This window comes from Pristiophorus japonicus, chromosome 21 (assembly GCF_044704955.1).
Source record: "Pristiophorus japonicus isolate sPriJap1 chromosome 21, sPriJap1.hap1, whole genome shotgun sequence".
In the NCBI taxonomy this organism is placed as follows: Eukaryota; Metazoa; Chordata; class Chondrichthyes; family Pristiophoridae; genus Pristiophorus; species Pristiophorus japonicus.
In genome coordinates this window covers 90,077,483-90,091,433 of record NC_091997.1, presented here as the reverse complement: position 1 = coordinate 90,091,433, position 13,951 = coordinate 90,077,483, and the positions used below count along the sequence as shown (strand labels likewise).

Below are 13,951 nucleotides of genomic sequence, written 5' to 3'. Positions count from 1 at the left end.
ACAGGGCCACGCCCGACGACCTCATTGATGGGGCCCGCTCGGACAGCTCCTCATCGACAGGGCCACGCCCGATGACCTCATCGACTGGGCCCGCCCGGACAGGTCCTCCGTGGCGGGGCCACATCTGACGACCTGACCGACAGGGCCAGCAGCTCGAACAGCTTCTCGCCCCTTTCTGACATTGCGAAATCCGGAAATACCCGAACCTAGGCTCAGGTGTTTCCGGATTTGTGACGTCAGAAAGACGATCCAAAATCTGGAAAAACATGGAATCTGGAACAGTCTCGGTTGCACCTGTACACTTGAATGGTAAGATTCTTATCTGAGTGGATGAAGGGAGATCTAGGGTGGAGGTACATAGATCTTTGAAGGTGGGAGTGCAGATAGAAAAGGCCTTAAAGGCAAATGGCATTCTGGGTTTTATACTTGGATGTAAAAGCAAAGCAGTGATACTGAGTTTGTACGAGAACTTGTTGAGGCCATAGTTGGAGTATTGCATGCCGTTCTGGGCACCCCATTATAGGAAGAATACTACAGTCACAAAGTGTACAGTGAAATATCACACATGATTCTGGGACTGAGGATATTGTTCTGAAGAAAGACTCTCAGAAATGTGAACTTTTTCACTGCAACAGAATAGGTTAAAGGAGATCTAATACTGATTTCAAAATTACAAAAGGTTTTGGGAGATAATTAATAAAAGGTTGTTTCCACAAGTTGGTGAATTGCTAACAAGTAGAGCATAGGCTCAAGATTATCCCTAAAAATAAAGGGAAAGTTGGAGGTTTTTCCACAGAGAGGCTAAGTAGAGCATGGAACGTTTAACCATAGATGCTTGTTGTGTAGAAACTATAACACAATTTGGAATGGAATTGGATAGGTAGTTGAAAATATAATGAGGAAATGCAGGAAAATGGGATTAAAGTAGAAAGCTTCAGCTCAAGACTTTATAATGGCACAGGCAGAATGGGCCAAAGGGACTCCTTCCCTGCTGCAATTTTTGATTCTATGAAGTGTACATTAGTTTGGATCATTGCCTTTGGGAATGGGGATGGTGCAAATGAAAAGCTACTTGCGAAGTGTGCTGGACTAATGCTAATGCAAACATTTTTCTACAAAAATAAATAGACTTTGCTTTTGTGTATATATGTAAACTGCGAGTCACTTTGTCTTGTGGTTTCAGTATTGACTGTTTGAAATTGTGATTAGGTAACTACTCAATTTGTTCAGTGGATTTTAAATTCAAAGGTTATTTCCTTTTGGGGGAATAATGGTATTTGTTTGTTTTTCAGCTTGTCCGCTTAGATTGCCTCTGTGCCTACTGGAATGTGAACAGTCCATTGTTTTGCCAAGGCTCGAGGGAACAAATCTTGGTATGTATGTCCGTATCATTTTGACTTGGACGACTTGAAAATTTATTCTGGTTTCACGTGTGTGCATTATTAAAGGCTGTTTTGAGATAGTCCTGTATGACATTTTTGTATTTTCTTCCATTTCCTTTCTTGGCCACACACAATTTCCAATTGACACTTTTTTTTATAGATGAAGGCCAGATATGTATTTGTTGAAAATTCCCTCCTGAGCCGCCTTAAAAGTAGGAAATTCCAGGCTCCCTGGTTGAGAACCCCGGTCCTGGACTATTTAATTTATAATACCAATTAGCCGTCATCTTGTAGCTCGGATGATTTAAACAAGGGGCCATAAATTGCAGCCCCTCTGGATGCATGCGATGTGCGTACGTGCCCGAAGAGGCATCGCAAATGCCGGTTCTCAGTGCGCGATGCACATGCGCCGAGAACCAACATTTGCGAACTGGCAAAATGTCTTTTGACAGATTGCACGCATCCCCGGGAGAAGGGCCTTCGCAGGGTGGAGATTTGGGCTATTTGCCCAACTCTTGCCCAGCGAATGTCCTTCAAACTCTTATGCCTGGTAAAACCGGGCGTATAGAATACTTTTACCAACATTAGAGTTTTAAGTGATAGAAAATAAATTGTTAAACGGGCTCAAGTTTCGACAGGAGTTGCTCCTATTTTTTTGAAGCAACTAGTTTTTTTGGAGTATCTTAAGAATCGCAATTCTCCCCATTTAGTTTGCTCCAGTTTGTGAGTTAGTTCAGTTTCTTTTTAGTTTTTTTTCAAAAGGGGGCGTTACCAGCCACTTGCGCCTGTTTTGGCCATTTAAGTTTAGACAGCTAAAAGTTACTCCAAACTAACTTAGGCCAGCGTATGTATCCACTTTTGTACCCTCAGAAAAACCTTGTGTAGACTTAAGAAATGAGAGCAGGTAGCCAGAGATAGTAGAGGAGGGGGGGGGCAGGTGTAGGAGAGTTAGAGGATTTTCCAAAGCATTAAACATTTCACATCATCAATAATACATGATAAATACATCAATAAATAAAGAATTAAAAGTTCCTACCTCACCTACTGCAGCACGCAGCGCCTATCCATTCGGGCAGTTCGGCCAGGGGCTACGGGGCCACCTTTAATGATGGCCGATTGGCAATGTTTGTGAGCCATTGCGCATGCGCACACGCTCCAACGGGCATGCGCAATGCTGTCGTCACTCGGAGACACTAGCCCCGCCTCCTTGCTGGCTGTGTTGACGCAGCACGTCCATAGCTGCGCCTCCTGCTGCGCTATGCTGAGTCCAATAGAGGCCTGATGAACGTCAAGAATACCGCGGTAAGGATTAGGCGCACGTTTTATTCCAGGATCGCTTGAAACTTGGGCCCCATATCACTAATTTTTATATTGAGAATCCTGTCCATTAAGGTAAGTTTATTTTTACCCCTATTAAAACACACACACAAAATTCAAATTTTCTTTTTGTCTAACATTTAATTAAATTCAATTTTAATTAATTTTAAATATGTGAGGTGTTTTTTTTATTTATTGTGTTGTGCTTCTGTGTTTTGGGGCATTCACATTAATAGTAATGGGAGCTCGTACAAACGTAACTCACCATTATCAATGAGGATAAAAGAAAGACTTGTATTTATATAGCGCCTTTCACGACCACTGGACGTCTCAAAGAACTTTACAGCCAACGAAGTACGTTTGGAATGCAGTTACTGTTGTAATATAGGAAAATAATGTAGAATACCACATGCTCATTGGTGGTCCTGGCCCACGTGATGCTGGGATGTGTGAGCCCATACGCTGGGCTGTGAAAGGGGGCCTCGGACTGTTAAAAAAAACATTCCTCCGGACCACCAGGTACTTAATAAAAAATAATTTCGGTCAGAAGCATCTGCCCACAGAAAGCCTCCGACCACAATTTCTGGGCCAAGCTATCAGTTTCTGTGCTGCCTCAAGTGTCTGGGTATTCTTGCTGTAGTATGGTGACCAGTGTTGTACCCAGTACTCCAGATGTGATTGTACTTGTGCTTTGCACAGATTCGCTGAGATCAATGATTTGTACTCTGTCCCTCTCTCTGCTTCCTAAGATCTGGTTGGCTTTCCTTCCTGTTGATGCATACTGCTCTATTTCCTTCAGTGAATGATAGCAAGCAGCAAGATCTGATGGAGTAGTTGTCAGCCAGTGGCTCAGTGGGAAGCACTCTCGCCTGAGTCAGAAGGTTGTGTTAAGCCGAGGCCCCATCTACACTCTCAGGTGGACGTAAAAGATCCCATGGCATTATTTCGAAGAAGAGCAGGGGAGTTATTGCCCATATTTATTCCTCAATTAACATCACTAAAACAGATAATATGGCCATTACCACATTGTGTTTCAGGGAACTTGCTGTGTGCGACTTGGCTGCTGCATTTCCTACATTACAACAGCACTTCAAAAGTATTTCATTGGCTGTAAAGCGCTTTGGGTTGTCTGGTGGTCGTGAAAGGTGCTATATAAATGCAAGGCTTTCTTTGTCATGTTCTCAATCATTTGCTCAAAGTGGTCGCTTTCCCAGTAGTGGTAAATATTTAAAAACAAAATGAATCTGTGCAGGTTAAATGGGTTTCTGCAAGTGATAAAGAGGATGTGTCACAGGCCAGGGGTCCTTTGGTCGAGGTTGGAAGCGTTATATCAAGCTGTTCGTTATTTTATTCCGTATGACATTTAAGCACAATACCTCACTATTTGGCAAATGTTGTTTCAGGAAAATGTATGGTTCATAAATTGTGCAGTATTGTTAAAGATCATCATTTTTGTTTCAGTAACTACATCACCATGTGTAATCTTGATTTTGACAGGTGCAGCTGAAAGGAGGGATAGCTTCAAGTGCTCACGAACCCAAAAATCATCACTACAGTAAGTGTCATCATTGCAGCTGTTACTGTGAACTGATTTTATAAATCCTTTGGTTGTTATAGAAGACATTTACGAAGTGTAAAGAACTGTTGCGATTGAGACTGGGACTTCTGCGCGTTAAAAGATTATTATTTAGTTTGTGTTTTGTACACGAAGTCTGCAATTCCAATCAGTTCTTTTTAAAAATTCTATCTCTGGATGTGGGTGTCTCTGGCAAGGCCGGCATTTATTGCCCATGCTCATTCCTCTGAGAAGGTGGTGGTGGGACTTCCTGAACCACTGTAGTCCCGTGTGGCGAAGGTACTCCCACAATGCTGTTAGGGAGGGAGTTCCATGATTTTGACCCAGCGATAATGAAGCAATGGCGATGCATGTCCAAGTCAGGATGGTGTGTGTCTTGGAGGGGAGAGTGGAGATGATGTTTGAGGGAGCTTGCTATGCATATTCCTATGAATCTGCTTCCCTTGTCCTCCTCTGTCATGTATGAAATCACTGTATTACTGTATACACTCAATCTAGATGCACACCTTGACCACAAGGGGTGAACTTGTGGGAGACACTCCTTACCTGATTACACAGGTATAAAAAGGGAGGTCCCATGCAGTGTCATCGTCTTTGGAGTCCTGTGAATAAAGAGTTAAGGTCACAGAGTGACCTTGTCCCCAGAATGTGCCCCGTGTGGTTTCATATTGTAGAGTAAAGACTTTACACCTCGGTGGTGGATATCGTGGGTTTGAGAGGTGCTATCAAGGAAACCTTTGTCGACTTACTGCAGTGCATGTTGTCAATAGGACAAACTGCAGCCAAGCTGTGCCGGTGGTGGAGGTTGTGAATGTTTAGGCTAGTAGATGAGATGCTGATCAAGCTTTGTTCTGGATAGTGGAGTTTGCTACGTCTTGGCTGAATAGGAAACTTGTCTTGTTTTGGAGAACCTCGGGTTCCTAGTCTATTTCTCATTTTCTAAACTGAAAGGTGATATATAGAGACACACTGCTATCTATGAGGACTTGTCCACACCCAGCCACTAATTTACAGGGGGCAATTGTTCAGAGAGATTTCTGTGTCTGGTGGTTTAGCGCTAAGATAAGTGGGTCTTGTTGGTCATCTGATATTTAATTTTGGCTGCTTATGGGTAAAGACTGGGAAGGGGCATCAGGAAGAAGCACTGGAGAGGAGGAATAAGGTGCACAGAGGACAGGGAGAGGCAAACAGTGTTCGAAAAAAGAGTAGTTCAGAAATAGGTGGGATCAGAGGCAGACTGGGATGGGTTTGAAGTGCATGAGAGTAAATATACGCAGTGTGGTACATGGTAGGTGAGCTGTAGGCACAAATTGCCACGAGGAATTATGATATAGTGGCAACAACAGAGATCTGGCTCAAACAAGGGGAGGATTGGGAACGTACTTTTTTTGACTACTAAGTATTCAATTGCGGTAGGATAAGAATAAAAGGACGGGGATGACCATGTTGATCAAAGGTACTGTTGCAGTACTAGAAAGGGATGATATACTTGAGAATACAAAGACGGAATCTATTTGGTTAGAATTAAGGAATAATAGAAGAGCTGTTATGCTGCTGGGAATATACCATGGGCCACCAAATTGTGGGGAAGGAGATAGAGGGACAAATTTGGCAAATTCCAGAAAGCTACAATAACTATAGAGTAGTGATAATGGGAGACTACAATTATTCTAATATTGGTTGGAAAAATAACAGTGTAATGGACAAGGAGGATTTGGAATTCCAGAAATTTATACAACAGAACTTGCTTGATTGTATATTTCCAGTCCAGTGAGGGAGGAACCAGAACTGGATCTGATTCTAGGGAACAAAGTGGAGCATGTTTGAGTGAGGGAGCATTTGGGAAACTGATTATAATATCATTAGGTTCAGATGTAAAATAACACGGAACAATCAAACATGGACGAGGGCTAATTTCAATAAGTTGAAAGAGAACCTGTTTGATTGAATCAAAGATTGGTAAGTAAAACAGTGAATGAGCAATGTGAGGTCTTCAAAGAGGAGATAGTACTGGTACAGAACTCTATACATTCCCACAAGGGGAACGAACGGTATCCAAAGTGAGAGCGCTCTGCATGACTCAAAATTTTATGCTAGAAATTGAACTCATTTGTGACCCCTATGGGATTCTAACGGGGCGCAGTTCTGTTACCGACACCCGCCATATTGACCGGGAGTTTAGCGGTGGCACTATGGCTTTGCGCCCCGATCTCCTGCGCTCACTGTGCGCATCGTCCCATTAGCGCCCCGGCCCCGAAATTCGCTTTCGCCCCTCTGAAGCAACGCCGGGTGAAAACACCGGCTGTTGCAGGAGGTGCGGTTCAGGCGGCCGGCTGCTACCAGGGTAAAAATTAAAGGTGAGGTGGCCGAGTGAAAAAGTAAAAAAAAAAATGACCTTGTTGGCACTGCTGATCCGGTTTTTTCACGGGGTACTGACCGTGATTGATCAGCCTGGCGCTCTGCTCGAGTGCCGGGCTGAGCGTGCAGCACCCCTGCTCCATACGGGTCCAGGTAGATCCCTCTTTACTATGTGTGAGGAGGACACAAAAAATCTGCAAAAGGACATAGACAGGCTAAGTGAGTGGGCAAAAATTTGGCAGATGGAGTATAATGTTGGAAAGTGAGAGGCCATGCACTTTGGCAGAAAAAAAATCAAAGAGCAAGTTATTATTTAAATGGAGAAAGATTGCAAAGTGCTGCAATACAGCGGGACCTGGGGGTACTTGTGCATGAAGACAAAAGGATAGTATGCAGGTACAGCAAGTGATCAGGAAGGCCAATGGAATCTTGGCCTTTATTGCAAAGGGAATGGAGTATAAAACCAGGGAAGTCTTACTACAGTTGTACAGAGTATTGGTGAGGCCACACCTGGAATACTGCGTACAGTTTTGGTTTCCATATTTACAAAAGGATGCTTTTGAGGCAGTTCAGAGAAGGTTCACTAGGTTGATTCCGGGGATTAGGGGTTGACTTATAAGGAAAGGTTGAGTAGGTTGGGCCTCTACTCATTGGAATTCAGAAGAATGAGAGGTGATCCTTTCGAAACGTATAAGATTATGAGGGAGCTTGACAAGGTGGATGCAGAGAGGATGTTTCCACTGATGGGGGAGACTAGAACTAGAGGGCACGATCTTAGAATAAGAGGCCGCCCATTTAAAACTGAGATGAGGAGGAATTTCTTCTCGGGGTTGTAAATCTGTGGAATTCGCTGCCTCAGAGCTGTGGAAGCTGGCACATTGAATAAATTTAAGACAGAAATAGACAGTTTCTTGAGTGATAAGGGGTTATGGGGAGCGGGCGGGGAAGTGGAGCTGAGTCCATGATCGGATCAGCCATGATCTTATTAAATGGCGGAGCAGGCTCGAAGGGCCGTATGGCCTACTCCTGTTCCTATTTCTTATGTTATTATGTACTTTGCAGAGTCGGCAGTGTGAGCCTTTCACTTTAAGTGAGGGTAGGGGCCCTCGGATGCGGCAGCCCTGCACGGCCCAGTGCACAGCGCTGCGCTGAGACAGACACCCCGCTAGTGCCCCAGGAAGGAAGTGGCGCACTTTATTTAACGCTCCACTTATTCCGGGGGCGGTAACCCGAATTTTTAAAGAGGGACGAGACTTCAGCACCTGGCACTAACTCTCACGCCGCCCAACTGTTACCGCCCCCAAACGGAGCGATACTGAATTTCTATCTGATAGAGATTAAAATGGAACAGAATAAGGAGGCTTATGGTAAATGTCAGATGTGTAATACAGTAGAGAGACAAGCTGAATATAAAAAGTACAGGGGCGAATTGAAAAAGGAAATAAGAGGGTCACGGAGAGTATGTGAGATAGATTATCGGGTAACAAAAGGAAATCCAAAAGCCTTTTAAAAACATAAATAGTAAGAGTGTAGTCAAAGGAAGGGTGGGACTGAATCGGGACCAAAAAGATCTTGTGGAAGCAGAGGGCACTTTGCCCCTCTCGCCACTATCGACGCTGCCAATGTCACAGTAAAGGTGACCCAGCTGAGTGTAACTCCCATTGCCTGGTTCCATGCTTGTTTGTCCAGTCATAGCTAGAGAATCGCCTGCAGAGGCTTCTTTTCCTGCTGACTGGAGTCCCCAATGACATATCCTTGGCCCCTCCTATTTCTCATCTGCATGCTGCCCCTCAGTGACCCGAAAACAAAATGTCAGGTTCCACATGTATGGTGAAGACACTCTGCTCCATCCACCACCACCTCGCTTGATCCCTTTGATACGTCATGCTGCTTGTCTGACATCGAGTGCTGGAGCAGGAGAGCAACGGCAGTGAAAAGGGACGTCATCAAGGTCCAGGTCGGTGATTGGAGCGTGGACAGGTACAGCAGGAGAGGCGAGGTCGGGGCGAAGGAGCGGCAAGAGTTCGTAGAGGGATATGATCGGGGCCCAGGAGAGGCGCAAGTTCGGGGCCCAGGAGAGGCGAGGGCCCAGGGGCTGCACGGGCCAGCCCACACTGCGATATGTGTGCGCACTAGGTCCGTGCAGCAGAGCTGGTCTCCAGTCGTCTTGGTTAATCCTTGCCATTGGACCAAGACCTCGCTCTGTCCAGCCCGTGTGGTGGCTGGTGTGCAACGGCCACCCCATGTTTTAAAAAAAAAAAAAAAAAAAAATCCACGCACAGGCATCTTCCACCCTCCAAGATTTGGTTCGGGACCTGAAATTTTATGTCCTTCATTGAAACACCTGTGAACTTTTTGACGTGGAAGCAAGTTATCCTCGATTCGAGGGACTGCCTATGACTGATGATGGAGGTAGTAGAAAAATTACACAGGATAAAAATAGCTACAGAGGAGGTACTTAAAAGGTTGGCTACAAAAGTACAAAATCACCCGATCTGCTGGGATACATTCTAGGCTGCTGAGTGACGATAGCGAAGGCTCTGGCCACAATGATTAAGTCCTCTTCAGATATGGGAGGGGTGCGATGTTCCCTCTAAGTGACCGTGTATTAATGGGAAAGGTCCCGCGCAGGCTGCTCACCGGCTTCTCCTCCATTGTAAATGCCACGCATTTAAAGGGATCACGCACTAAACGAAGCAGGCCACGCGAACAAAGCGCATCTTACAGGGAACATTTAAGCGGTGCCAGACTTTCAAAAATTGCAAATGTTACACTCTTGTTCAAAAAAAGGGGCGCAGGATAAACCCGGTAACTATGGACCAGTCAGTCTCGCGATGATGATGCAAAGATAGGTGGGAAAGCAAGTTATGCGGAGGACGCAAAGAATCTGCAAAGGGATATAGACAGGCTAAGTGAGTGGGCAAACATTTGTCAGATGGAGTATACTGTGGGAAAATGTGAGGTTATCCACTTTGGTAGGAAAAATAAAAAAACAAATTATTATTTTAAATGGTGAGATTACAAAATGCTGCAGTACAGAGGGATCTGGGGGGTCGTTGTATATGAAACACAAAAAGTTAGTATGCAGGTACAGCAAGTAATTAGGAAGGCAAATGGAATGTTGGCCTTTATTGCAAGGGGGTTGGCGTATAAAAGCAGAGAAGTCCTGCTACAACCGTAAGGGTATTGGTGAGGTCACACCTAGACAGTTTTTGGTCTCCTTATTTAAGGAAGGATATACTTGCATTGGAGGCAGTTCAGAGAAGGTTCATGAAGTTGATTCCTGAAATGAATGGGTTGCCTGATGAAGAAAAGTTGAGCAGGTTGGGCCTATACTCATTGGAGTTTAGAAGAATGAGAGGTGATCTTATTGAAACGTATACGATTCTGAGGAGGCTCAACAGGGTAGATGCAGAGAGGATGTTTCTCCTCGTGGGGGAATCTAGAACTAGGGGGCATAGTCTCAGAATAAGGGGTCGCACATTTAAAATGGAGATGAGGAGGAATTCTTCTTCGTGAATCTTTGGAATTCTCTACCCCAGAGAGCTGTGGAAGCTGGGTCATTGAATATATTTAAGGTGGAGATAGACAGATTTTTGAAAGATGAGGGAGTTGCGGGTTATGGGAAGCGGGCAGGGAAGTGGAGTTGAGGCCAAGATCAGATCAGCCATGATATTAAATGGCGGAGCAGGCTCGAGAGGCCAAATGGCCTACTCCTGCTCCTATTTGTTATGTTCTTATATATACTTTGAAACTGTAATCCATGACAAAATTAATTTTCACTTGAACAAATATGGGATAATCGATGACAACAAATGCGGATTTCTTGAAGACAAATTGTGTTTAACTAATTTGATTGAGTTCTTCAATGAATTAACGGAGAGGGTTGATGAGGGTAGTGGGTTGATGTTGCGTATTTGGGCTTTCTGGGTAAAACTGGATAAAGTACCATATAATGGACTTGTTAACAAAATTGAATCCCATGGGATTAAAGGGCCAGTGACTGCGTGGAGACAAAATTGGCTGAGGGACAGAAAGCAGAGAGTAGTGGTGAACGGTTGTATTCCAGACTAGAGGTGGTGTTGCCCAGGGGTCGGTAGTAGGACCACTGCTCTTTTTGCCATATAGTAACAATCTGGACTTGGGTTTACAGGGCATAGTTTCAAAGTTTGCAGATGAGACAAAACTCTGAAATGTCGTAAATAGTGAGGAGGATAGTCGCAGACTTCAGGAGGAAATGGGCTGACACATGGAAGATGAAATTTAATGCAGAAAAGTGTGAAGTGATGAATTTTGGAAGGAAGAATGAGGAAATGCAATATGTCCTAAATGGTACAATTTACAGGATCTTGCGGAGACATCGTTGGTGGTATTTCTCCAGCGATTTGAGGTGTCTACTGTACATGGTCCATGTCTCTGAGTCATATAGGAGCTCTGAGCCTGCAAATCCCCTGGGAGGACAGATGCACCAACGTTAGTGTACTTGACCAGGCCAACATCCCCAGCATCGAAGCACTGATCGCACTCGACCAGCTCCGCTGGGAGGGCCACATTGTTCTCATGCCTGACACAAGATTCCCAAAGCAAGCGCTCTACTCGGAACTCCTACACGGCAAGCGAGCTCAAGGTGGGCAGAGGAAACGTTTCAAGGACACCCTCAAAGCCTCCTTGATAAAATGCAACATCCCCACCGACACCTGGGAGTCCCTGGCCAAAGACCACCCTAAGTGGAGGAAGAGCATCCGGGAGGGCGCTGAGCACCTAGAGTCTCGTCGCCGAAAGCATGCAGAAAACAAGCGCAGGCAGCGGAAGGAACGTGCGGTAAACCAGTCCCACCCACCCTTTCCCTCAACCACTGTCCCACCTGTGTCAGAGACTGCAATTCCCGTATTGGACTGTTCAGTCACCTGAGAACTCACTTTTAGAGTGGAAGCAAGTCTTCCTCGATTTCGAGGGACTGCCTATGCTGATGGACAATTTACAGGGGGTGCAGGAACAGAGAGACCTGGGGTGCATGTACATAAATCTTTGAAGGTGCCAGGACAAGTTGAGAAAGCTGTTTAAAAAGCATACAGGATCCATGGTTTTATAAATAGAGGCAAAAGCAAGGAAGTTATGCTAAACCTAAAGGTAAAAAAAAAACACTTGTTGGGCCCCAGCTGGAGTACTGTGTCCAATTCTGGGCACCACACTTTAGAAAGGATGTGAAAGACTTAGAGAGTATGCAGAGAAGATGTACTAGAATATACCAAGGATGTGGGAATTCAGTTATGTGGGGAGATTAGAGAAGCAGGTATTGTTCTCAGAGCAGAGAAGGTTATGGGGAGTTTTAATAGGTGTTCAAAATCATGAATGGTTTTGATAGAGTAAGTAAGGAGAAATTGTTTCTTGTGGCAGAAGGGGAGGGCACAGGTTTAAGAAATTGTTTCTATGCAGCATGTTCTGATGATCTGGAATGCACTGACTGAGTGAGTCTGCCTCCACTACAATCATAACTTTCAAAGGGGGATTGGATAAATACTTGAATAGGAAAAATTTGCAAGCTATAGGGAAAGAGCAGGGGAGTGGGACTAATTGAGAAGATCTTTCAAAAGTGCTGCACAGGCACGATGGGCCGAATGGCCCCCTTCTGTGCTGTATTATTTCAGGAAATGCTTGTGTAAGTTTTGTTGGTGATGAAGTGTGACTAGAATTCAGGCCTGATCTCTACTTGTGGTGATCGAGCTTTACGGATCATTGATGTCGGTTGATGACTGAATTGCAATAGGAGTACTTGAGTGGCTCACTTGAAAGTGACTATCATGTGATTTCATTAAATATTCTTTATTCTCTGTCGGAACTTCTGCAGTCTTGCTTGCAAGAATATACACTGATGTGGCACATATCGATATAATACATGGCCTAAGAGCAGAACGGACCTAAGCGAGCGCTTAGAATGGTCTTTCTACTTATTCACCATTTTGAGCTGAATTGCAAGTCAAGCAATATATTCAAAGAACACCAATAACAAAGGTTAGATTATTACATCACATGGTGTTTGAATTTATCCTCCAATTTCAAAAACAACTACAGCAGCAACCTCAAATATGCTGAAAGGGAAAAAACTTAATGTTGTAACTTTTAAGTAAATGCCATGCGATTGAACCTGCTCAAATAAAACCTCTAGAATTAGGATATCATTTAAATTTTGATTTTTTTTTAAGAGCAGTAACTCCTCTAGTTCTGTCCTTTTGAGCATCCGTGATTATAATCGCTCGACCACTGGTGGCCGTGCCTTCTGTTGCCTAGTCTGAGCGGCGAGCACCATTGGAGCAGGCCGGGGAGCGGAAGGAGCAGCATGGCGGCGCAGCACGTGCTGGAGCAGGAGAGCAACGGCAGCGAAGAGGGACGTCACCAAGGTCCAGGTCGGTGATTGGAGCGTGGGCAGGTACAGCAGGAGCGGCGAGGTCGGGGCGAAGGAGCGGCGAGAGATTGTACAGGGACGTGATCGAGGCCCAGGAGAGGCGAGGACCCAGGGGCAGCACAGGCCAGCCCACACTGATGTGTGTGCGCACTAGGTCTGTGCAGCAGAGCTGGTCTCCAGTCGTCCTGGTTAATCCTTGTCACTGGACCAAGACCTAGCTCTGTCAAGCTTGTGTGGTGGCTGGTGTGCAATGGTCACCACGTGTTTAAAAAAAAATCCATGCACAGGCATCTTCCACCCTTCAAGATTTGGTTCGGGATCTGGAATTTTATGTCCTTCATTGAAACGCCTGTGAACTTTTTGACATGGAAGCAAGTCATCCTCGATTCGAGAGACCACCTGTGATGATGATGAGGCCCCAAGCTCTGGAACTCCCTGCTTAAACCTCTCCGCCTCTCTTTCCTCCTTCAAGACGCTCCTTAAAACCTACCTCTTTGAGCAAACATTTGGTCACCTGTGCTAATTTCTACTTATGTGGCTTGCTGTCAAATTTTTAATCTCCTAATACTCCCGTGAAGCGCCTTGGGATGTTGTTGTTAATCAAGAAACTAGGGTATACTGCAGAGGTAGGTGCACGCTGCTTGGGTGCATTGTTTTAAGTACTAATGCTGAATATTGTGTTTTATATTAAAGTTTTTCGACCGATATCGGCATCTGCCAAACTTTGCATCAACCCCTACGCTGAGGCTGAATTGAATGCTCCCAAAATGAATCTGGACATGGAAGTGCAGAGCATTGATATCGAGATGACAAAGCCGCAGGTAAGATTGTGTTCAGCAGCTTTTCCTGTGGCTTGATGATTATAGCACCTAGTTACAAAATACCACATTGCTTCTTTTAAAAACAATTAACAGC

The 13,951-nt window shown here is 44.8% G+C and overlaps 1 protein-coding gene across 2 annotated transcripts in view; it reads left to right on the top strand.

Annotated features, from left to right (window-relative positions):
• Positions 1-13,951, top strand: part of vps13c (vacuolar protein sorting 13 homolog C) — a 385,292-nt gene that overhangs the window by 92,653 nt on the left and 278,688 nt on the right. For both annotated transcript variants that reach the window (XM_070865206.1, XM_070865205.1), the window contains 3 exons: positions 1,293-1,373; positions 4,197-4,254; positions 13,730-13,857. In XM_070865206.1, the coding sequence (XP_070721307.1) occupies positions 1,293-1,373; positions 4,197-4,254; positions 13,730-13,857 (267 nt within the window). The remainder of the gene's footprint in view (positions 1-1,292; positions 1,374-4,196; positions 4,255-13,729; positions 13,858-13,951) is intronic.